At 50.3% G+C, this 25,728-nt stretch overlaps 1 protein-coding gene across 1 annotated transcript in view; it reads right to left on the reverse strand.

Moving 5' to 3' along the window:
* Positions 1 to 8,221: 8,221 nt before the first annotated feature.
* Positions 8,222 to 25,728, reverse strand: part of ZBTB40 (zinc finger and BTB domain containing 40) — a 35,770-nt gene continuing 18,263 nt past the window's right edge. The window contains exons 4-15 of the mRNA XM_059830043.1: positions 23,413 to 23,549; positions 22,771 to 22,960; positions 21,546 to 21,679; positions 20,503 to 20,671; positions 14,057 to 14,464; positions 13,354 to 13,560; positions 12,455 to 12,619; positions 11,780 to 11,994; positions 11,026 to 11,188; positions 10,610 to 10,696; positions 9,394 to 9,614; positions 8,222 to 8,672 (exon numbers count right to left, since the gene is read on the reverse strand). Of these exons, the coding sequence (XP_059686026.1) occupies positions 8,481 to 8,672; positions 9,394 to 9,614; positions 10,610 to 10,696; positions 11,026 to 11,188; positions 11,780 to 11,994; positions 12,455 to 12,619; positions 13,354 to 13,560; positions 14,057 to 14,464; positions 20,503 to 20,671; positions 21,546 to 21,679; positions 22,771 to 22,960; positions 23,413 to 23,549 (2,288 nt within the window). The 3' untranslated portion in view covers positions 8,222 to 8,480. The remainder of the gene's footprint in view (positions 8,673 to 9,393; positions 9,615 to 10,609; positions 10,697 to 11,025; positions 11,189 to 11,779; positions 11,995 to 12,454; positions 12,620 to 13,353; positions 13,561 to 14,056; positions 14,465 to 20,502; positions 20,672 to 21,545; positions 21,680 to 22,770; positions 22,961 to 23,412; positions 23,550 to 25,728) is intronic.

Here is a 25,728-nt window from a genome sequence, read left to right on the forward strand (position 1 = left end):
ATGCACTCCTGCTTTCCTGCTGGAGGCACCTAGAGCAGAGCAGGCAGGTGGACCAGGGCACCCATGCATGCCCGTAAGACGCCCTTCTAGACCATCCCTTGTGCAGGCAGCTGGAAGAGCCTGCCTGCCCCCCCCGCCGTTGCCTCCATGGGAGAGTTTCCAGGCTGGTTCCCCTGCGCTCAGCGCCAGCGGGGCCAGCCGCAGATGCCAGGACAAGGCAGGAGGCACTCGGTTTCAGCAGACAACTCTTCTGGCCATGCTTGCACAGGGTTGGGAGGGGAAAACTGGTCCAGGTCTGCTCAGCCCACGTAGCCCCGTGTACAGAGGATGGAGGAAGACCCACAAAGAGAGCTCACTGAAGGCAGGGAGGGAGACGTCACGGCAGGGAGGGACAGCAGAAAATGGAGGAACCTACCGATGAGCAGAGACCTGCCCCAAATGAGATCAATGGATGGGGATGGCTCCTCACAATGTAGGGAGGGAACCACCCCCCCCCAGTCCTTATCACAGGGACTCCAAGCCAAACAGCTTCTGCAGGTTAAGCTGCTGGGCTCCAGACCCCAAAAGCTTGTTTGGGGGTTCCAGAGCACCAGCAGTTATGTTTTTCCCCCGAAACACCACCCAGCAGGCCCGCGACACAGTGTGGTGGGCTCAGGGAACGCGGAGGGGCTCTGGGGGATCGGGGAGCACTGGAGATGCCAACGTCCGAGCCCTAAGAGCCCAGCCAGTACCCCCAAGGGTCGGGCAGATCCCACAGCCCCTGTGGAGGTCATCACCAGCTAAGGGCTGCATACATCCCCCCAACCTGCAGCCATTGATCCCAGATGCTTTCAGACTCTTTCTGCTTCCCATCGCGGGACACAGCCCAGCTGCTTTCATGTTTAAACCAACACCAATTAGTCCCCCCTGCAAATGACAGGTCTGAGTAATCCCCCCTCCAGCCCAGGGAAAGTGATTGTTCCCCGCAGACCTCTCCCTGAGCGCGTCTGGCATGAGCACAGCCCCAGGAATGGGCTCATGACACAGAAAAAGGAAATTGGGTTCCATCGCTTTGGCAAGGTGAGCTGCCTGCTCCCCAGCAGGAAAGGGGAGCTCAGGGTCCCTGCTGGGGCTGCACAGCTTTGGCAGGGGGAAAGCAGCCAGGCAGGCTGCAGAGCGGGAACGCAGCAGTCGGCAGCATGCCAGGCTGTCCCAGGGCCGTGTCCCACATCTGCTCGGGCATGCGGCTGCACAGGGACATGGCTGACAGGCAGAGGAGTGCAAGGGACCCTCATCACCCCGTCGCTTTCCAGAGCAGCTCCAAGATACTCAAAATAATCTCTCAGGCATTTGCAATTCTCCGCCAACTGCTGAATCATCCTTCTGCAACGTTTGCATTAGGCATGCAGGAGCGGTAGAGCCTTTTGCAGTGAGAAACAGGAAGGGGGGGGACAGGTACCGGCACAGAAGCAATAAGAAGTATCAGCAGTAACACCCGCTCTGTGCTACCTGCTCCGCTGGCCCTCCTACGACTAAGTGGAGGAGGGGACAGAGCCTGCCAAAGCTTGGCAGTCGCCTGTGCATATCCCAGAGGGACGCAGGCAAAGAGATTTTGGACACACAGCAAAGCTGATGGTTTGGTTTCTTCAGTGAGAAAGTAAGCCACTGTGAACCCCCGAAGCAAGTCCCTCCTGTCCTCATCCTCCACTAGAGCTGCAGGCAGATGCAACCCCACAACTGGGCAAAGCTCCGGGGATCCCACCTCCAATCAACCTACCACAGGGTCCCATCAGCTGCATCGACTCCTGGTCAGCTGTATCACCGATAATCTGAACTAGCCCATCAAGTGGACAGCAACGCCTCACCTCTAAAAAAGAAAAGCCCTCTTGAACCACTGAGAAATGGATGAGTAAAAGTGGCTTATTTATTCAGACTTTCAATAAAACTTTGACAGTATCCTGCACTGGGGGATTTAAAATCTTGCAACCTACCCTGGTTACACACAAGGACACCAGAACTTTTGTGTGTTTAATAGATCTACTGAGATGTGGCAGATAGCAGAGGATTATCTGGGTTAGTCGATGAGAGAGGCTGTAGGGAGCTGCAGAGGGAATTCACTGCTAACAGAGACCAGTTTCACTGCAAGGGAAACGTAGTGTTGATAAATGGAAGTTCATGCACACCACAGGGATCATCTGACCTACTCCTGCGTACTACCAAATTCACAATCTATAACCACACTGGAAGAAAGCCTGTGTGTCACTGGACAGCTCAATAACAACAGCTATTAAATGCTCAGAGACAAAAGAAACAACTTAAGGTTTGAAGTGCAATGGGCTAAACAAATGTAATATTATCATGGCATTAAGTACCAACTGCCAGGGCAGCCCTGCTCTAAATACTGTCTCAACTGTAGCCTCTGGGCTGGAACAAGTGAAAGCAACGCAAATTAGATAAAGGGAATCACCCACACATTTGTAATTGCCAAGGGGTCCTTCCAGCCGTGCCACCCATCTTCTACCCAGCACAGAGCCCTCCCTGCAACTCCTGCAGAAGTCCAGAATGGGAGTTACCTACCACCAACTGCAGACCTTCCAGATGTGCATCTACGTGTAGTCTCTACAGGCAGCAAAGCACTGCATGGGGCTCAGCTCATGCCAAGCGTATGTCGAGATACACCATCTCCATGGCATGAGCTTTGTGGTAGATGCTCTGGGTGATGACAAAGCCCAGGTGAAGTTAGGTGGACAGCTGGGGTGAACGTGCAGGGAAACCTTGCCCAGGTGAAGCACAGCAGAGCAGAGGGATGAGGGTGGTTGGCAAGGACCAAAGTGCTGGCCAAGAAAGCCAACACCATGGAGTAGGTGGCATATGGCCTTGGCCTCCTTGGGCAGAGAAAGCCAGATTTGCATGTCAGGGAAAGCCATCATCATGCCTGTTAGCAGGTTCAGCACAGCTGGAGGGGCACGGATTATCTCCACAGGCAGTTTGAAACCTGAGGCAGGGCTCTGCTCACCTTATTACAGCCAAGAGGAGGACATCAAACTCCATCTCTGGCAGAAAGCCTCCAGTGGCTGGAATAACCTGTGCACTGAGACAATTTTGCACGGCACCAAGCTAGATTTAATCTATATGGATAGACCCATTTCTTGGCAGCTACTTTGTGCTCCAAGCAAAGATGTGTACAACAGACCCATGCTGGCCAGCCCTCCCCATCTGCAAGAGGCTCTGGGGAGTGGGAGAAGGTCTGGGAAGCACAGAGGAGAACGCAGGCAGACAGCCTGCCCAGACCAGGCTTCCCATATGCTGCCGGGCTCTAAGTATCCCTGATCCACGAGATGAAGGAATTATCGGCCAACAAACATGACCGTGAGCTCCCGGGAACAAGACAGGGATCAACTGCTCCCATTAGAAGTGAAAAGGTCGCTGTCTGGACTGCCCTCAATGCTGGGCATCTCAAGGGTGTCCAAGAGGAGAAGGGAAATAAGGCAAATCCAAGCATTTGTGCTCTGTACAGATGGACTCTTACTAGCATTGATGCCCTTCAGCACTTTGCCTTTGCTAGAGTACAGAGACAGGAATGAACGCAATCCCCTGGCATAGGGGGGTGAAGGCTGCCACTGGGTCATTCCTTAGCCACGTCGAGCAATTAGAGCTCCTGCACTCTCATGCAGTAAGAGAGATTTTCCAGCCCTTGACTCGTCCTGGTAGCTGTTGCCTGAACAGCCTCCAGTTTGTCATTTACTTGTCATGCACTGCTGTGGGTGAGCAGCTGTACGGGAATGACATCTAGTCACAGCAACGCTCAGAGCAGGGGTCAGCAGTAAATACCTCCTGACTTCTGCCAAAAGCAGCTACTAAAGCCCCCAAACACCGCTCAGGGCTCCGCACGCCTCCGGTTACGACCAGCAGACCTCAGGATGCTTTCAGACATCCTGACCGCAGTTCCCTCCCCTCTCCGCACAGCCAGCGTCGCCTCTTCCTAGATATGCAGCCTGACATTTAGCGATGCTAAGATGCACACAGCTCGACTGCACCCGTGTGCCAAGCAATTTGGATCCCCACTGCTCCTTATTGCTCCTCCAGCCTCTGTCTCACCCACACGCTTTGCCAGCAAGGACTTTTTCCTTGCAGGTCACAAAAACAGGTGCCACGGTCCGACCCATGGGTGCTTCCCAGCCCCACTCCTGTTTGTAGATGAGAGCTATATATAGCAACTTAACAGCAGGCACTACACAGCATCCACGTCTTGTATTAAATGCACTAAGAGCTACGTTTTGTCAGGTTTGCTTAAATATGATTAGAAACTCGGGTGCATTTCCTGCTTTGAGTGATCATAAATGGTGCAGGGAAGGCAAAGTGAGAGCTTTTGCTTGTGCTCTCATCATGTGCAAAAGGCTGGCTGGAGACCCAATAAAAGGAATTACTGTTTTAATGCAGGAAATTGGGAATCGTGGTGACTTACTGCAACGAGGCACCGTACAGCTGACTGTGCTGGGGGATTGGATGCATTAACCGATGCTGGAGAGGCAGCCAAGCCCCCTCCGTTAGCCAGCCTGCTCCCCATTACAAAAGGTTACTGAGCCCATCTCCCGGGGAAGCGCCTCGGCTCTCACCGTCTGCAGCAACCCACTGATATTCGGGAGAGGGAATTCCCTCTGGCTGCTGAAGCATCTCGTCTCTGCCCTGCGAGACGCTGCTCGGCGTTTGCTGAGCTGGAGGCCTTTGAAAACGTCGCTTCCCTTTTCCAGTGCTGGGGACGTGCTGGCAGCCTGCCAGACTGATAATGAAATCTGCCAAGACATCAGCATCAACTGGGGCAGAGGGGCTGCCAGGACTTGCCCAACTCGCACAGAGGGTTTTCAGACCGCTGGTACCTGCTCTCCTCCTCCTCTCCCCCAGGAGAGGCTTCAAGCAATGTCCGAGCTCCCTCCATGCTTCCGCCACCTCCATCCCTCGCTCCTGGGCAAGGCAGCAGCATCTTTGCACCTAATCATGAATGGGTTGGATTTAAAAAAAAAAACCCAACAAACCAAAACCAAATCCCAGAGCACAGAATTTGCATATATTGTGTTAAAATAACACCTTGGGGCTGGAAAATTACACTTTGCATTGGGAAACGCCAAGTGAGGGCTGCTCACAGCCACTGCTGTAATCAGCGGCACCCTGCCTTTTTCCAAAGGACCCTTCAGTGAACAGGACAGACACCAGGTCAGAGTGAAAGTTGTGCAGAGAATAGACATTTCCTAGCAGTCACAAGCTTAGTCCTGCACCCTAAATGGCACCAGTTAATGCATGGAGATATATAAAGCATTCACCGATCTAATGTCCTCCATGGGACGTTACTCCCCAGGCTTCTGTTACCGGCACTCTGCCCTTTTTCCAAAAGCATCTGGCACCTGCAACAGGACACAGAGAAGGGAAGGATGGTCCCGTGCTCCAGCCTGACCTGGCAATATCTTCTCCACTTCCTTACAGAGGATGGCACCAGGGTCAAAAGGAGCACAGGAACCCACATAACCCAATGGGTCACCCAGCACCTGGGAGAAGACCTGCAAAAAACATGTTTTCAGAAATAAGGACTTTTCCTTCCAATCAATTGCTTCACATGACACTGTGCAGCTACATCTTTCATTCTCCATGTTTTATTTTTACAGAGAAAAAAACAATATGCAGCGTAACAAGAAATTGCTAGTGATCAGCATCTTCAGCGTTGTGCACGCCAGACCGGGATGTGCCCTGGGAAACGCATCTTCCTTACGGGTAGGACATAGGTGTTGCAAACACTGTAATTTGCTCTGATGTGCGTATTTCATCCATCAAGAAGGAATTGGAACGGGGGGATCTGAGTTATTATCTCCTCATAATGATACAGGAGATGCTTGATAGTCTCTGTACAGCTGCAGAGCTCTCACTGAGCGTATACTGCTGGCAGGACTCTGCCGAGGATACATCCATGCAGGCTCTTGCTGGGCACAAAGGCAGGAGAGATGGCCCTAAACAGGAGACGTGAGCCTGAACTGCACCTGATGTGTGATTTACACCATCCCGCTTCAACTGTGACAACACTTGGTCAACAGGGACCAAACAGATCAAAGTCAAAATGCATCACTTGCATGCTCTTCCCTAGCTAAGCCTTATGAGAGGGCTATAAATAAGGCAACTTCTCCCCAAACCCTGCTAAACCTTTAGTCTTTCTCCAGAGTTTTTCAGGAACAAAAGGAGATCAGCTTCACCTACCCTGTGCAGGATTTCCACAGCTCCCAGCCCCCATGGAGCCAGAAAAGGGGGAACAGCTTCCATCTCCACCAGCCTGTGGGACAAAATCCACCGCTTACCTCCCAACACATCTGCTCTGAGATCATCAAGACATACGTGCTTGTTCTGTCATTATACTCTCGTGCTCATCCTAAGCGCCACGCACAGCTCTTCTTTTTCCAGGCAGGCATGAGATGGTCTCCAGCATTTCCCCCTCTGCTCTCCTCCTGGCCAAGGGTGGGGTCCCAGGCTTTTTCACCACTTCACCTCAATACCAGATGTATTGTAGCCTCTCCACAGGTGGCCACAGCCCAGTTTCAGGCTCTTCTTTCAGCAGTGATATCCAGGGATTGGAGGCCTCCTGTCCAGAGCCTGGAGCTGTCCTTCAGCTTGGCAGTGGCTCAAGGTCTCTCCAAACCTGCCAGCCCAGGAGCTGGGTAAGGCCTGGGTAGGCTAAGAGGAGCTTCAGCAAAGGTGCAGAGGCACCTGGCCATCAGCACTAATCCTCAAGACCTTGAGCACCATCTCCTGGTCATTCCTGGATTCAGTGGCAACCTAACCTCACGCTTCCTCCATTTCTCTGTCACGGCAAAGCCTGGGGGACAAGCTGCACATGCAACCGAGGAAGAGAAAGGTGGGAGCACTTCACAACATGTGCAACACTTCAACAGGGTCATATGCTTGCTGCCACACACACAAAAAAAATGCCATGCAGAACATTAGCTCCACTAAGCCCCTCTCCTGGGGTCACCCCTTGCTGTTCACTTCTTTTCTCCAAGCTGTAACAGGAACAGCAAACTATCTCACTGGCAAAACCACCTTGGCACGCTCCTGTACAACCAACTCTGCCTGGTGACTGTGAGCAGCCAGCACAAGATGCTGCTGGAAAACTCCAATCTGTTCATCTCCTGCGCTCCCGTGGCTCTGGGCAGCGTGATAAAATGGGCACCACTCACTGCAGGGTCTCAGGCTGTGAGATGCAGTGGGGATCACCGCTCAGTATGTAAATATCGCAGTGGCAGAGTTCAACCTTTTGGCATGAGGGAAAGGAAGATAAATGCTACCAGTCCCCTCAGAGCCACAGGAACCCTACATCTATCTAATTGCACTTCATAATGGATTCAGCAAACCATTAATTATCAGATTATATTTTAGGAAACTGCAGATAAAAAAGCTTTATGAAATTTAGCCTTAAAGGGGCCAGTGTGCTGCAATGAAGCTGTTGCATCGTGCTGGCACCAGAGAAGCAAACTTTACAGTAGGTATCTGAATGCATTTTACAAAGCAATGCCCTGTGTGCCACAGGGAACGTCTATGTGCAGCCACAGCAGCTATTGCACACTCAGACAGAAATACCTTCATTACTGCCAATCCACTGATACCAGTAACGAGGGGCCCTGGCATGCAGGCACAGCTCCTCCTCCTTTCTCAGGTGCGGCAGCTTCAGCATGTCCTCAGTGAATTAGAGGAGGGGTGGGAGATCTCAGGGCTGTTTCCTCACAAAGAGGATGTGGATGCCCAGACCGACCTGTGACCCTTCTTCGTAACAGACAGCCACAGCAAAAACGTGGATGGGATCAGACCTGTGCTACACAAGGTATTACCTAAACAGCTCCAAAGCCATTTAGCACAACTCTCAAGAAGCCTCTGCTTGAGCAGAGAGGCCTAAATGTCAGCTCTGTGCTGGAGAACTTTTCTAGCTGTCACAACAGTATAGCCGAGAGCAACAGAAGAAACAAAGCAGCCCTTACTCACCCTGCAGAGTAGCAGATACCTGCGAGCACATCACTGATTCAGTCATAAAAATCTCCACCCCAAATTTTCAGGACAGGTTTTTCTTTGGTTTCACATACCCATACCACTCCAACTTTGTCTTGCACTAGTCTCCTCCTCTCCACTCTGTTCACAGCAGTGGAAGAGCACACGTGAACACACCCAGTTCCCATCTTTTCCTCTGCTTCTTTATTTCTCTTGAGCCAGGAGGGATGAGTGGTCCAGCTCACCTGAGCTGGCAGCTGCCGACTGCAGGGAGATTTCCCAGGCCCCTGTGAATGTTTGCAAACCTCTCCTGTCCTTGGCCACGCCGTGCTTGCTGCATGCCATTTCTTTTGCAGCACTGCATACCCGAAGCTGCTTTCCCAAAGAAACCCTGAATCTCCCTGCTGGAGCAGCACGTTGAGGTACAGCTCCTGAACGAGTCTAGTGGATATCAGGCACCATGCATGGGCACCCGCCGCTCACTCTCACTTGGTTTCTTCACAAATCAGAGTGACTTTGTCATCAAAGAAGTCCTCCATGGTCACTGCCACCAGCTCGGAGCCAGCTTGGCTCATTTGGGATTCAGGCAATGTCACAAAGACTTGGGAGCCAGCAAGTTGGGCCTCATCAAAAGAGATGATGTGCTCTGCTCCTCCTTGCTCCGACGTCTGAATCACCTGCGGGGAAGATGCCCTGAGAGTCAGACACTTACAGCACCACGTTCCCCAGAGTCACTTTGCTACCCACATCTTTCCCGGCCCCAGCTCTGGTAATAACATTTAACTTCACGCCAGGGGTCTGCAATTACAATAGGTGTGAGACTAATGGGAAACACCAAACCACACACACTGATGATGCAAAAGAGAAGACAGGAGAGTAATTCAAATATTTCTCTCCACAAAATTGCTGTAATTTAGCTCCACAAGCAGTTGTAGACAATAAAAGCCCCATGATTATCCACTGGAGGAATGCCAGCCCAGGGAATCTTGCACACTTGGCTCCCTCATCCAAGGAGCTCTCCACTGATGGCTGAGATACTGAAGAGAAAGAGTCTGGGTTCAAGCCTAGCATTTGGCCTCCAACAAAACAGCTATTATCTCATGGAGTATGTCACCTGGGTTTTAATAGCCTCTGAGTAACCACGCACCTCTGCACATGCTGTCAGTCCCTCTTCCTCGGCTCCTGAAAACCAGGACTGAGCTGCTTCCCCTCCAGCAAGCCCGCCTCACACTAGCACAGAAATCCCAGAGCACTGTGGGCTGGGGGGCTTGCATCCTGGACCCCTCGAAGAAGGGGGAATCAGGGAGCAGAAGGGGTGACAGGAGCCACAGGGTGGACTTGGTAAGAATAAGAAAATTGGAGGGGGTGGATGGATGAAGAGCACAGAGCAGTCTTTACCTGCACAATCTGGGCTGTGGTGGCTTGGGAGAAGACCACCTTGGGATGCTCAGCACTGTAATGCCTCTCCAGCTCTCCCTGGGAGGGGAAGAGCTCCCCACAGAGCTCGCAAGTGAAGGTGCTCTCCGTCTGCTTGAAGTGCTCAGTGGTGACATGGTTCTGCAGGGCTCCTGGGAAGCAGAAGGATGCTGAGCAGTACAAGCAGCGAAATGGCTGGGACCCTGCAGGGAGAAAGCACTGCCTTGAGCCTGGGCTGTGATGGCCAGGGCCAGCCCAAGGGTACAGGGAGCTGCTAACAGCCAGGACACGCAGGGCTGAAACCCACCAGGGACTCAGGGCACGGCATGTGCCAGTGTCTCTTATCCAGGCTACACCACTGTCTGTCAAACAGTCTGTGGCTGTTCAGGTCTGTTTTAGCTCCAGCTCCCTGCAGCACTGGCATTCAGAAACCACGCTGGTGTATCTGATCGTAGCTGTGGCTGTCCCTTCTCACAAACATCTCTTCTCCCTGTTCCCTTGCACCATCCAGCACTGCTCCTTGTTGGTCTGGCTTGCACCTCCTGATTCAGCTATTGCAAACCCATTATCCACCCCAGGGGATCCCTCCTCCCAGAGAGTGCTACATCTAGGTCTTCTCCTTCCACACTCTCCAGGCTGCTGTTGGCTGACCCCTCCAATGTCTCCTGATCCATCTCCTCTCCTGCCATCCCATGCACAGCCATGGGGACCCATCTTTCGTAGTAGTCTGGTCTGCCAGTTCACCCTGCCCTCACAGCCTTGCTTCAGCTTGCCTACTTGCCAAAGGGCCCTTGACGCGGTCTCCCCAAGCCCAGGTCCTTCTGTGATCTTTCTGGTGCTAAACTCCCTTTTTCTCCGGTCTCCCACTAGCTCTGTCCTCCACAAACCCCCATGTTCGGGGTTCAGTTCCTCATTTCTCTGCGCTGATGTCTCATCACCTGCACTTAGCTGTCTTCTCTGCTGTAACAAGCAAATCCAGATCCCTCCTTGACTCCAGTGGCTCCAGAAGCTTAACAAACATGTCCCAGACTCACCAAAACCAGTGCTTTTTCAGTTCATCCATATTTTCTGTTTCCTCATACTCTGCTTCCCCTACCATGTCCATCTTCACTCTCCCACTTACAGCTTAGACATCACTCACTGAGAGGAGCAGTCAATGCTCACAAGGTTAATGTGAACAACAGCAAACATAACAGACCTGAGTGCCTGCACTTCACATGGACCTGCAGAAGAGCCAGCGTGGGGAAGAGCTCCTTGCACGTCTCACACTCGTGGAACTTCACATCTGCAAACAAGGCCAAGAACAGAAAAGTGTGCACCCAAGGTCTTCCACAAGAGACCTTCTGGACCAGAGCTCTGTTAATATTTCAGCAACACCACACATGCATACAGACATGAGGAGCATCTCTGGAGATAAGGCCAAAGGAGAGGCCAAGAGCATGTGAGCTGCAAGACGCTGAGATGAGACTTGCCAGAAAAGACTGCTACAGGATACAAAGAACCTACTGTGATTTGCAGGTAAATGGGATGCGCAACCTTGTCCTATCAGAGTTATTACTACGTCTCTCCCAGCAGTCGCCACATGGTTTTGTTCACTGACGAATGGGCCGTTACCTGTGTGCTCTGCTTTGACGTGCTTTCGGTGAGCAGCAGTGCTGGAGAAGGTTTTGTCACAGAAGCTGCATTGCAGGGAGGAGAACTTGGAGGACCGGTGATTCTGAGCTGCAAAGACATCAGGGTGGTGGGTCCGGTTGTGATACCATAACCCTGACAACTGCTGCAATGATAAGGATCAAATCATGGTTACAATTCAAAGCTGTTCCAGGGGCATCATGACAGCAAGAAACTGCGTGGAAAGCAACAGGAACAGTGGGATTGCACTCAGCAGGTACAAGACCTGCTCATCCTCCCACAGGTCAACAGCTAATGCCTCACTTCTATTTCTCCATTGCCCCTGAAGAGCTGAACACTGCTGAATCCCTCATCCTCATCTCAGACGCTGCAGGTCTCCTTTTGGTTTGAATTTTTGTTCCCTTGTAGGAATGTGTTCCCACACACACTCCCACTGAGGCATGCCATTTGCAACACGAGTATTTTTATCCCTACACTTCCTGGCAGCTAGAAACTTAGGTGAAAGAGATTCCTGAGGGTCCAGATGGGCAGGTATGGAGCCCTTTGCAGTCACAGCCCATCTCTCTACATGGACCTGCCTTTTCCTTACAGACTCTGCCTCCTCTGTGCAATTTTTCCCTCTGCTGACCACAAACTTCTGCACTCAGCACGCAGGGCCCGGAGAGACATCCTGGTGCAGAAGCAGGCAACGGCAGCCTCCGGCACATGAGACCAAATCTTTGCTGCACCAGCTCACCTGGTAAGCTTTGTCACAGATCTCACAGCTAAAGGGCTTTCCTCCGATGTGGGTCACCATGTGGCGCTCCAGGAGGGATGGGGCGCTGAAGACTTTAGAGCAGGTAGGGCAGGGGTGGCACTCCCGGGAGTGGGCTTCGTGGACATGCTTGCGGTGCTCCTGCAGGGTGGCAAAGCTCATCCGGCACTTCTTGCAGTCATAGGGATCTTCGATGTCTGCCACCCAGAAACGCAACAAAAACCACAGGGGGCAAAGAAATCAAGGAAAAAAAGGAAAGAATTAAGAAGGGAATTCACAGAGGGAGGAAAGAAAAGGGAAATAAATGCTTGTTAATCCCCAGACGAAAACTAGCACGGGAGTTTTGGCTTTGCATACAGACGTTGTGGCTCCTGCTCACCTACAGCTTCCTGTGGTGGGTTCCCAGCAGCTTGCGGCTTGCTGGAAGCCACCCCTGCCATTTGCTTTGGGATAACCCTACTCATAGCATCAAACCACTAGAGACTCTTGCTTTTCTTGGGAGGGAAAAATCCCACCACCAGACACCCAGCCAGCCTGCAGGCACCAGTAACACCCGTACAAGCCTCCGCTAGCACGGATGGGTCTGTCATGACCCCGCAGAAGCCGTGCCTCTCAGGCTGGGCTGCCCAAGCCACGGAGGCAGCTGGCTACACTCACTGTGGAAGTTCCGGAGGTGGATGGAGAGCCCGTTGGCCTGGCGAAAGCCTTTCCCACACTCCCGGCAGACGTACGGCTTGTCCCCCGTGTGAGTCCGGACGTGGCGTGACAGCTCGATGGACTGGGCGAACACAGCGTCGCAGTACTGGCAGGCATACATCTTCCCTGCAGTGACACCCAGGGTGAGAGCCTGCACCTAACGGGACAGGAGCTCTGCCCGGACTACACCTAATTTCAGAGGGAGAGGGGAGAGATCGTAAACTCAACAGGCTTTCCAGGGGTAGCCAGAGCATCTCAGTGCAGGACCAAAAAGGTCCTAGAGGTGCTGGAGAAAACCACACCTGGAGTATTAAATTACTACAGACCTCAAGTATCTGGAGTACTACACACTTCTGGAGGTACTACATGCTGGCATGTCTCATGGTCAAAGTTAACTGCCCAGCTGCAACACGCTTATGCCCTGGTACTGGAAGGGGCTGTGTGCAAGGCCAGGAGAAGCAGTGGCATGAAAAACTATGTGAAATTCAGCCAGAGGAAAGGACAGAAGAAAGCAGGTTAACCAGAGGAAATGGTGCATCACACGAGTCTAGATGTGAGGGGACAGAGAGAACTACTCACGAGAAAAACAAGGAAGGCAGAGGAAGACGAAGATCCCCTTAACAGAGTGCAAACTGCTAACTGGGTATCTAATTGGAGGACCTGGAGAAGGGGATGGGGGAAAAGGCAGAGTGGGGAACTGCAGGCAAAACCATGCAGGTGAAGGAGATCTGGGAGCAACCTGCTGCCCAGGGTTCCCCAAAGGATGAGGAAGTGGCCAGGAGGCAGATGGAGGAACAGGGCACTAAGTGGTGGATGGAGCAAGCCAAGCCCATGGCCGGGCTCCCACGGGGAAGGCTCACCCTCAGCATGCTTCCTCTTGGTGTGGTAGGCGAGGGCAGAGGCCTGCATGAAGGTCATCAGGCAATGCTTGCACATGAAGGGCCGGTCCCCTGTGTGCAGCCGTAGGTGGTTCTTCAGCGTGGAGTTGGCCGCGAACTTGGCCCCGCACTCCTCGCAGGAGAAGGGCTTCTCGTCGAAGTGCTCCGTCAGCTTGTGGTACTGCATCCCTGGGGAGGCAGGCAGGACACTGGGGTGGCACTGGTGAGACCCAGTGCCAGCCCTGCCTGACCCTGCTGCAGAGGCACCACTCCACCCAGCCTGGAGGTCCACCAACCCACCCGCGACACCAGGGGTCCACCAGTGTCCTCCGGCCTGGACATCCACCAGGATATTGTGAGCTGCCACAGGGAGGACAAAGAGATTCAACTCCTCTTACTCATCCTGCTGAACCAGCCACAGAACTGGAACAGCTTGATTATTTTTGCAGGCTTTTAAATTTGCCAGTAGCCCCACTTTCCCTTGATGAGCCATGTGGAAAACCAATTAGGGAAGAACTAATCAGAAACCAGTTGTGCTCAGTGGGGCAGGAGAAATGAGTTGAGCCGCGTTTCTCACACACGGCACTCACAGAGCTGCAGGGAGGAGGAGAAGGAAATTTCAGACTATCACTTTATTATATTGTCCAGACTTCTGTCCAAACACTCCTGTTCCCACCAACCCTACCTGAGGCATGAGCAAACTCTCGGCCACAGATATCGCATGCCACGGGGAGACGCTTCTTCTTCTTCTTGGCTGTCCCCACCACCCCGTGGACCTCTAGCTGATGCTTCTCCAGCTCCTTCTTCGTCGATTTGACCTCACTGCACTCCCTACACTGGATTTGCTTTCCTCTGGCCACCCGACAACGTTTCGTGTGCACCTTCAGGCGGCAATAGAAGTGGAAGGTCTTATTGCAGGCTTTGCAGACAAAACTCTTCTTGGAAGAAGCTTTCTCTTGGAGTTCCTTCAGTTCCCTGGCACTGGCACCTCCTGCCTTGTCCTCATCTTTGTCCAGGGCTTCAACTTGGGATTCACTGTTCACCTTCCACTTCCTGATCCCAGGTTTCTCCCCACTTCCCTCAGTCAAGAGACCTGCAGAAAAAGCAACTCCTGTTTTGGTGGTGACCAGTAGGACTGGGCACCAGCTCCCCAGTCTCCCATCTCCTGAATGCTCCTACACAGACAGTTGTCCCTGCACTGCAAGAACAGACACATATCGGACATGCTGTCCCATCACAACGGTGGCACATGGCTCTGCCTGAAAGTGGCCATGGCCATGCATGGTACAATGCATGCAAGAGTTGTCCTTGAGTTTCTCCACCCACACCTACCAGTGGCTGGATTAGATGGCAAGAGCCAGGGCCAGATTTTCCAAAGAGCTTGCTCCTCAAACAAGAACAACTGTTGTGTCCAAGCATCTGCCTCCTGCTCAGACATGTGAAGTTACGGCTGTGATTAAATGTTTGAAGCTCTGAGCCTCAGGTATGATACTATCTAAGTCTGCCACTGAGAGTGGATATCCAGCCATTAATTACAAGAAATCTCAGGAACACTTCCCAAATGCACACTCTTTGAAAGGGAACAGATAATCTTGCTACGACCCTTTTGAGTCTTCTGGTTAGGGCCCTGAGGTATTTTAAATCACTCATTACATTCACTTCTTACAAAGTCTAATGCTTTTCTGAGTCCCTGTAACACCATCATCTCAAAAAGCACAAGCTGGAAAATTCACCTAGGATCTCAGTCTACAGAAAAGACCCACAGGGAATGCATGTATGGAAGAAATCAAAATACAAAAAGATATATTTGGCTTCTTTGCTAAAATGAGAACCATGCAACTGTGTGGCCATGGAAACCAGTGCAGACTTCTCCTTTTGCCAACGCACAGGAAATTCAGCCTGTGCTTGCAAAACTTCATTTCTGCCTTGCTCACTATGGGAAGAGCTCAGCAAAGTGTCCTCCCTGCACAGCACTAGTGCCCTGGATTTCCAACCAACTAGAAACCAGGTGACATATTCCAACAGACTTGGAAATCTTAAGATGTCAAGTGGTGACGCACCGAGCTCTGAACACATTAAGGGAGAAAAACAGATTGAAAGACTGGTTTCCAGTTTGTCCTTCTCTGTCAAGATAGCAATACACGCCTTGCACCTCTAAGGTCTCTTCCCACATCCCTACAACCAACACTGTCAGTTTTTCTGACCCAAGTGAAGAAGTACCTTTACATGTCCCAGAAGTGTTGAACATCAAGAAAAGTCACCTTGCTGGGCAGGATGAATGTGGATGAAGATATGAGCACTAAGGAAGCCAGGACTGGAAATGTCTAGAAGTGCCATGGCAGCAGGAGTGTAACCTGAGTCAGATGAAGAGGAGTTTTGCCACAGACCCCAGTGCACCAAGAGCTGGCTCATGGTCCTCCTGCTCTTATGCCTGTGAAAATGTTGTTCAGGATTACAAACCTTTAGCTTAGACAACAGCAGAAGACTGTAATGGTATACAGGCAAGGGGAGCTCTCAGCTTCAGTCCACCTTCATGGGGAAATGCATACAGGGGCTCCAGGAACAGCTCTCCATCTTCAGGGGGATGCTACTACTCCCGGAGAACAGTTTTGAAAGAAAGCTGAAGCAGATCACGTGAAATCAATGGCTAGGTACCTGCACCCTGTAGTCCCGTGCCAGTGTAATATACACAACCTCGATGGCCGGAGGAATCTTGCCTGACGGTGGAATACACCCTCAAAAGGCTTTCAAAGTCTGGCTACCATGAGACAGGAGAATGGGAGACATGCTAAACTGCATGACACAAAGCTGATGTGACAATAAGGTCACGTGTCAGGTTGCTGAACTTGCAGGTTTCTTTAATGGCGTCAAGTACCACGAGCTGGCTGTTGCCTGAACAGAAGAGGGGACACGTGGCGCTGCTACGTCAGGGCAGCAATTCCTTTCCACTTGGCAGCCAGGATGTCTCCCAGAACCCTTCCTATGGGTGAAGACAACACTTCATACCTCGTTAGAGCAGCATCGAGTGACAGACGTTACCCAGTCAACTTCCATCCTTGGAGATGCAGGAAGCTTGGAGGTGAACACAAGTGCTCTCGTGAGAAATAAGACCAGACTAAAGAAATGATTACACACCAAGTTTGAGGGGCATGAACTTACCATGTCTTGGCCATGGCCCTGGCTGAGCCCCCTGGGAACAGGCAGAGCCCGAGGGTAAACGTACACCAGAAAGGTCCCAGACATTAATTCCTAACTGTGGGGTCATCCAGGACTCTGGACTTTGCATCACTTTCCATTCTCTGGTGGCAAAGACATTCATCACTGGAAGAAAAACCCTGCTGTCAATTATGGCATATTTCATGCCAAGTTCTCTTTCTGTTCTGTAAGTGGTCTGCTGAGTCTGTAGTCCTGGTGGCTGCTCTACCCTCCCTGCAATTCAGGATAGATATTAGGCTCCAGAAGCAGAAGATCTCTTGGTGTATGACCATCCCATCTCCCACTTCTTCAGCTTAAGCTGGAAGAAAATTCCACCTACGCCTTTGCATCTTGAAGGTCATTCCGATGGTTGCAGACACACATGGTGGCTTCTAACGTAGAATCTTTATAGAGGAGAATGGCATTTTGCTTGCAGACCCTACAGTTTAACAATCCCAGGGGCTGACTCGGGCCTAAGTTAGATGCTGTCTTTTTTAAACACAAGACTATGCAGAAGAAAAGCCTTTTTGCTGGAGTTCTTGACACATTTCTGAGATCTGAAAGTGAGACACATCTTGATAAATATGATCTCCCAAGAATTGACTGTACGGAGACCTGGAAAGCAGCTGGCTAGTGAGGAGGTTATGGAGTTGGCTTGAAAAGCCAAACCTCATCCTTGCAAGTACCAGCTGCCAACAACAGTGAAAGTGCTCCGACTACAGAAGGGACCCAAGGAGAAGCTAACAGATTTCATATTGTGCCTCCACTGAAGAAACCAACCCATTACTTTGATGATGCTGAGTGTGGTTGGGGATTGACACAGACAGTTTCCTCCACAGGGTTGCCTAGTGCTTTCCAAGTGCTTCAGCTCACCTAAATTAAGTATCAGAATTTTCTTCTTTTTTTTTTTTTCTTTGCAGTAGAGATGTAAAAACTGTTGCTTTCAAGTGGAAGTGCAAACCGTATGCATCTCCATGCAGCACATATGTTCTTCAGAAATGTAAGATCTCCTCTGTTTCAAGTGGAAGCTCACATCCCTCAAACATGAGGCCCAGAGTTCTCATTCACACCTCATGCCAAGAGCCACATGGCTATTGATCCATAAAGCCACCCGCAACATTTAGGGCTGGTAAGCAGTGATATCAGAGACTGGCCTAGAAATTAAGATATGGACATTCAGTGTAAAGATCTGTAGGATGCCAAAAAGGGGCTGGTAACTGGCAATCCTCATCTGGACACTTCATACAGAATATATGTTTTTGCCAAGTAAATACCATTTTTCCAGCCTCTTTTTTTTGATGTTGCTTCTTGCTTGATTTCATCTTAACCTTGGCTTGAAGCCCTGCAAAGACACTTAGTAACAGCAGTCTGCTTTCTTTGATATTGGTGCCAGAGAAGCAGGCATCTGCCAGAGCAATCTAGCAGACTCCTCGAGTCCCTCGCTGGTAAGCACTGCAAGGTGTTCAGGAGCTAGAATGGGCTGCACGTTCACAGGCACGTGCAATTTTTGTTGGCTTACCTCCTCTAGAGTTACCAGGGCATCAGCCCTGGCACATAGCATGGTCAGAGAGGGTCAAGGGGAGTGGGGCAAGTGCCTGCAGCATCAGGAGGCTGAGAAGGAATGGCAGATAAGAAAGAATTGCCTTTTCTCTGGAAATCCCCAACAGAGCCATGACCAGGTGAAAAAGCCAACTGGATTGGTGGCAGCTCTTGGGGCAGTTAGAAGAGAGGACCTAGATCTGAACTGGGCAGGAATAGTGTATCTACAGTGTAGGACATCTCTCAGGGAGACCACTAAGGCCACTGAGTCAAGAAAGGGGAGTGGAGTATGTGCTATCACCCTCTGAGCCCTACGGCTAGAGCAGTAAGCCACGTCCTCAGTTTCTTCTACACACACACTGCTTCAAGTCACCCAGTCCCATCTACCACCCCAACAACATTTCCTCATTGCTCGAGAACGCAGGCAAGTTAACGAACAGCAGCTCGCTCTCTGCCCCTTCCCAGCATGCGGGGAACACTGGCTTCGTCTGTCACTGTCAGACACGAAACGATGGCAAGTGTCAAAGCCGGGAGGCTTGTGTTCATTCATAAAGACTGATCATGGTGCTGACCCAAATTTTCAGACAAACCTTCCACCCCTAAAAAAAGACGAGACATTTCTAACAAGCTGCTGACTCTAATGACCTAGCAATCTGCCAGTATTTCCACACTGCGCCGTAAGCTAAGCAGCTCTGGCACACGGCACCACGAGTAAATAGGGATGGACTAGGCTGAACCAGCGCCTGTGCCTGGATAAAAATCACACTGTGTACATCCCAGTGGACTCCGCAGCCCAAAGAATCTGTACTTGGATGTGCTGGAAAGCACAATGCCATAAAAATGTATGCAAGCAAACAGAATAAGCAAGTCACATTTGCATCTTTTTCAAGAGAATGCAAACCTGCAGTTAGCTTCCTGGCCCTCTGTTATCTTTTTCATTAAAGCACCAAATTCTGTTAAGTGTTCTTCCTTCAAATGACGGATGCAGAGATACAATTCGGCTCAGCTGGAAAGCATCCCACAGCTCAAGGCAGGGTCTCACATGTGCGTTTGTTTCTGGAGTTCACCAAGTTGCTATTTGCGTATGTTTCGTTCATACCTTTGCCAAAGTAGTACAGTATGTAACGTTCCCCTACTGCTGTGGGACCCTCTGTGCTGGTTTTGGCTGGGGTAGAGTTAACTTTCTTCATAGCAGCTAGTATGGGGCTGTGTTTTGGATTTGTGCTGGAAACAGTGTTGATAAAGCAGGGATGTTTTAGTTACTGCTGAGCAGTGCTTACACAGAGTCAAGGCCTTTTCTGCTTCTCACCACCAGCGAGTAGGCTGGGGGTGCACAAGAAGTTGGGAGGGGACACAGCTGGGACAGCTGACCCCAACTGACCAAAGGGATATTCCATACCATATGACGTCATGCTCAGCATATAAAGCTGGGGGAAGAAGAAGGAAGGGGGGGACATCTGGAGTAATGGCGTTTGTCTTCCCAAGTAACCGTTACGCGTGATGGAGCCCTGCTTTCCTGGAGATGGCTGAACACCTGCCTGCCGATGGGAAGTGGTGAATGAATTCCTTCTTTTGCTTTGCTTGCGTGTGCGGCTTTTGCTTTACCTATTAAACTGTCTTTATCTCAACCCACGAGCTTTCTCACTTTTACTCTTCCGATTCTCTCCCCCATCCCACCTGGGGGGAGTGAGCGAGCGGCTGTGTGGTGCTTGGTTGCCAGCTGGGCTTAAACCACGACACCCTCCCAGGGGATCATTGGCTCTGTAAAGTGTATACATAGCAAGACCAAATTAAGGCACTGTAAGAAAATTAACTCGGAAAATAGTCTGGGAAAATGCACCATCATGGTCATCTTTGCATAAGACAAGTGCTCTCCGATGTGACCTTTTCGTGATCAGCCTGTGAAGTATCCACACATACACAGATAAAGTAAAGGGATTGTAATACAAGTCTAAATTCAGACAGAACCAACAGTATGGGAAGAGCCAAAGAAACCCCACAGGTTAAGGAAAAAAAATCTGAAAAATAACCCAATATAGACAGAAATTACATAACTAAGCTGCTTAAATGCCTCCAGAGCAAGGGCTGGGGTGGAGAAATGCAAACGCAGTTAAGGAATACCAATATGGGGTCAGTTACTGTCTCCACGAGCCTCGTAACATACAAAACTTTAATATGGTGCATTTTACCAGCAGAAGAAATGCACACTCCAGCTCTTGGATCCAGAGGTCACCCCTGCGAATCCTCCTGCAAGCACAGCCCTGACATCTGGCCAGGGGCAGTTCTGTGAAATGACCTCAGGCCACCAGGACACCGAGGTCCACTACCAAACTGCCCAAGACTCCCATAACCATGTGTAAAAGATCACAGAAGGATGAAAGCCTGTGCTTTTCTTACCCACATGCCCCAGCTCCTGCATCACTGGCTGCAGGTCCGGGAAGGACTCATGGACATTGCACAGCAGCTGACAGATCTTGATGGCCGGAACAGACTTCTCCTGGGCTGTGCTCAGAGCTGCTTTCAAGGAGGCCTCTGAACTTTCCTTCTGAGCAGAAATACTCAGTAGCTGGAGAAGTAGAAGAAGAAAACATCACATGTCAGAGATTTTGGGCTGTGAAAGGTCAGGATGGTCTGTGAGTGAGAGCACATCCTCTTTGTTTCATCTCTACTGCTGGGAACCCGCTTTGGGAAACCAGAAAAGAAATCCCTTTCCATACAGGTCTTTGCCCCTCCACTGATGTATGGGCATGAGCTGAGAGAATTTCAGGATTAAAAAAAAGTTACAACAAATTAAATTCTCAGACTTTCTGTTTTGGTATTATCTCACTTAAAAGCACCTTTCCATAGAAAGAGCGGTTCCTCAATGCCTTACAGCATTACAAGCTTATGTAACTCATAAACCTGTGTTTCATACACAACCCTCTCTGGGCATTTCTCTCCCTTCCAAATCCAAACCTGCTTCAGCCAGCCACTGCAAGGAGAACCAAGGTGAGGATCTGTGCGCACCCATATGTACCTTGCCCTTCCAGATCTCCAACAGCAGCTAACTAGAGCAGGAATGAGCAACCGCATCCTCAGTGCATTTTCTAGGAGCGTTTCATTTTCATATGTCCTGGAACAGCCAAGTCAAATGGAAACCTACTCCCTGGCAGTTCTGCTTTCTCTAGGACTTCAGCACCCTTGCAGAGCTGAAACAGTTATGCTGTGTTTGAATACCCACATTTTCACCAACTGAGAATCGCACTGGCAATTTCTTTTACCTAAAAAATCCTGCAGAATTTATATAAAACACCCAACACACTCTCACTTCAGCAGAAGGGTACCTCCAACTTTGGATAGCTTCCCCAACCTAAGTAGCGTCCCTTGATTTCAGTGCATGCTAGGGCCTGTCCACCCTTTGAGGCCCGAACCATGCCGGCTCCGAGAGCATCCCCTCGTACCTCTTTTACTGCTTCTGTGAGTCCTGCCTCCCCCGGAGCCAAGCCCTCCAGGTCCGCTCTCTGCTGGATGGCCTCCGAGATCAGCTTGCTGTGCCGCAGGATGATCTCAATGGCTGTGCTCTCGCTGGTGGACACTGAAGATGAAATAAAAAGTAAAGGTATTTAGAAACACAAAACCCGAGGAGAACCTGAAGACCTTAGCTTTGCTTAACTTTGTCCAGCCCACTCCTGAATCTGAGCTGTTAACAGCAGGAGTGACTTCTTTAGGGCGTAGGAAACAGCGAACAACTACAGGCAAGCTTTGGTTGTACTAATTGCAGCACTGACATCCAGCATAAAACCCTGGCAGACCTCCCTTCTCACTGCTTGTCCAACTTTGGGTGAGAAGATCAGGTTTTCCAAAGCTGAAATAGACACTGACAACCTCAAAAGGCAGGCACGGCTCTCCCAGGACTCAGGATTTCTTCTCTCCCCCAATTATAGACATCCTATTCCGCAGAGAATAGAATTTTGCAGAGAAACAGCCATTTCTAGGCACAATTTGCCTCATCCGAGGACAGCCACGTAAAAAGCAGCCGGACGCACCATGCGCCAGAAGTGCTGGTTTCTCCGGGCTGAGCACGGAGGGGATGGAGGAGACGAGTTTGGATGGAGGCAGCTACACCACAGGCATCTGACTGCAGGCAGGTGAACCCCAGCTTTGTGCCCACAGGGCCAGCACACACAGCCAGCCTCTGCACAGCCAACGTCTCCTGCCCCACACAACCAGCAACCTGAGCACTCCTCACACCTGCATGAGATTTTGAAAATGATTTGGGGGGAAAAGCACAGTTTAGGTTTTAAAGTAGGAAAACTCAAAGCCAGAGAAAGAGGCTCTGGGGAGGACAGGGTGAGGGCTGCACACAGACCTCTGATGAAACCATGCTTTCAGTCTGATGGGCCTCCAACTGGTTATTAGCACAGGATGGTGGCCAGCTCTCAAAAGGTTTGCTCATTGTGTTCGCTCATTGCAAAACCTGAAGGCACAGAGCCACAAGCAAAGCAGCCGCATTTGCAGACTGAAGTGCTTTTCCAACCAATCAACCGTCTCACCGAGGATGCAGGTGTTGAGACCCATGGAAGAAAAGAGTTTCCTGGCCAGGGAGAGGGCAAGGAGTTAGAAAGCAGCTCCTGCCAGCAGTGGGAGAAGCTCAGGGAGACCATGAGGGGACACCAAGACCATCACCTGCTTGGAAGAAAAACTCTGCACCAGGTTGTTTTCGGATCTCCTCCATGAGCAGGTTCAGCGGTGCAGGTTCTCGCACAGCCAGCAGCAGCTGCCAAACGGCACAGACCGACAGAGACTGCTCCTCCAGAGCCGCGGACACGAGGGAGGCGAAACCGCCGGTCTCACGCTTCACAACCTGCTCCATCACCTTGGAGAGACCCACAGTGAGGCACTAACAAGGGACCCTGTCCATCTGCCCTGCGTCATGCTTAGCCATGATCGTGGCTCACCCCAGACCCAGTCTTCCCTTGCTCCCATCCTGCTGAACACCCGGCTCGTGGTGCAACTCAAGCGGTGACTGCTTTGAAGCCCAGCCCTTCACTCAAACACATCAGCCATTTCCTCGACTCACTCCAAAGCTGAGCAGCTCCCCTCGGTGGCCAAATCAGCCGCTCTTACTTGCCAACCTTCAAGTTCATATATGTTATCTGCTTCACTCCTGCTATGGGATACTAAGGAATCATTAAACCGAGTCCTGCTGGAGGACTGCCCCAAACCAAGCCATGACAGGTAGTAAATCAAGTCCTCAGGACTTAATAGGGATCCCAGATGGGGATTAAAGCTCAGTATCTGCTTGCACACGTGCAGGAGACTGCTTACCTCTCTCTCAGCAGGAGCCAGGCTCTGTGCAGCAGAGATGCCCTGCAGCAGCATCTGGGTGTCTGTGAGGAGCTCCACTAAATTTTCTCGGTATCTTCTCAACAGTTTGGCTCCATAATCCTTGGGGCTCCATTTGGCTGAATGCAAGTGAATGAAAATATGAAAAAAAAAGCCACGGCAGCCAGTTCTCCCTGGGTCACTAACACTCAGGGCCCCAATGCTCAGGACACCTGGATTCACCTTCAAGCAGAGGATGAACATGACAAATCAAAACTTCTCCAAATCAAAGACAACACAGAATATCCTCTGCCCATATGTGCCCACAGAAATACATCTCTAGCACCCAAATGCCTTCCAAGTCTCAGTCCTGGTCTGAGCCCAGAAGAAGAAAGTCTCAGTTTTCAGCCATGTTCAGCAGGTAAACATGTGGCCTTGTCTGTGAAGACAACACCTCGAGATGTTCATCAGCCTCTTCTGATGCCCTGGAACCAAGGAGACCCCATTACTGACTCTTAATTGTAGTTTCATTGAAAGAGGTCTGTAAGTGAGAGTCTTTGACCCACTCCACCAAGAAGGAGCTCTGCAACATGCTCCATCGCAGCGGTGTATGACTATCAAACATACTAACATTTGTCCAAGGTAGTCAAGAACTTAGTGAGTTTTGTCGTTCTGGTAAAAATGTTAACGGAACACAAACCAGACTTGTGATTGCAAAGCAGCAGTAACACCCTCATCTCTCCCTTACATCAAAATATGCAGCTTTAATGTCATTCCTTCCTTCTCCCACATCTAATTCCAAGCTGGGTCTGCTGAGGTTTGCCTTGATGAATCTGAGAAATGATTACTCTAGAGTAACACCACAACCCTTTAAAGACACACCAGTATCAGGACACAATGGACTAATTCAAGTGTTTATTCAGGATAATGAAGAGACTCAGGCAAAATACATCGTGTGCTAAAAGTAATAAATGGTTGCCCTTGTCGACAGATTAGTTGATAAATAAAACTGGAAATTGCCAACTAGATGAATCTGAAAAGGATTTTTTTCACTGTTGGAGTTACTAAATTGGAGAAAATGCATAGTTATACTTTTGTAGGAGAAACCAAAACAAAAAACTGTAGTTCATCCAAGACATCTGTGCATGGTTTTTGTTTGTGTGCTTAGGTCTTTTAATCATTTTGGTTCAGTACCAAACAGAAGAATCTATTATTCACACAGCCCTACTTGGGAGAAAAACAGCAAAACACACACAGCTTGGTGAAAAGAAAATACCGTCTCTGGGACCCAGAAGACATACAGTGCCGAGTAAGAAGAGAAAGCTCTCCAGGATGGTGAAGGATGCAATGGAAGGCTGTGGGAATAATCAATAGAAGACTTTGAGCTAATACGAAAAACTCCCTGGACAAAGACTTCTTGGAGACATGAGTCTACTCCACAGCAAAGCTGAGGGAACCTCATTACGCACTTGAGCTCCACAGGGTTTAGGTATGACTTGGATGTGCCCCATGTGGATCAGGGGATGGTTTACTTACAAATAAAAATATTTTCCCCCTTCTCCCATCGGAATGTTTCTGATTTTATTACACAAATTTGAGTTGTTATGAATGCACCCTCAGTTCTGCTGCCGCACCAAGGAGAGCTCCATAACCAGACCGTGCCGCCCTGCACCACTGTACAAGACGTCCTCCTTTCTGTTAGCAGGACATCACAGGACATCAAAGGCTGCCGTCGGTGGCTCAAATCATTCCCTCCCTCTTCATTTCCACGATAAGAAATATTTGTGCTTCTGTTTGTTCAAGCTGCAATTTGAGGAGATTCAGCTCTATGTAATTAAGGAATGCTCCTCCTTGGAATGGGTATTACCACTAGATAATTAACCATGTTGGGAGTCTGGTGTTTCAAGAAAGCAATCGTGCTTAACAAATGACAAAGCAAACTGCCTGTCGGGAATGTTTGCTGCAGAGGAAATTATCAGCATTATGAGCACAGTTTTGCTTTCTATTAAACACTCATTTACATTTCACTGCATGTTAATTTAGTTTTTAATTTTTAAGTGGCTTCAGAGCTGGTGAAATTTGCTTTTCTATCTGAACTGCTCAGGGGTGTGCCTAAACCCACTCAAACTTGGGAAGGCTGTCCCATCAGCCGAAAGGTGAGGACTCACAAGTCCCTGAACCACCATCGGCAGGCAACAAACAATAAAACCCCACAAAAACCAGAAGAAGGGGACTAGTTGTCCAAGATAATGATGTCTAATGGGGACACTAAGTGTGGGACTCCCACCAGCACACTCTGCTCTACACAGGAGACCACAA

Source organism: Gavia stellata, chromosome 27, assembly GCF_030936135.1.
Source record: "Gavia stellata isolate bGavSte3 chromosome 27, bGavSte3.hap2, whole genome shotgun sequence".
NCBI classification, from domain to species: domain Eukaryota; kingdom Metazoa; phylum Chordata; class Aves; order Gaviiformes; family Gaviidae; genus Gavia; species Gavia stellata.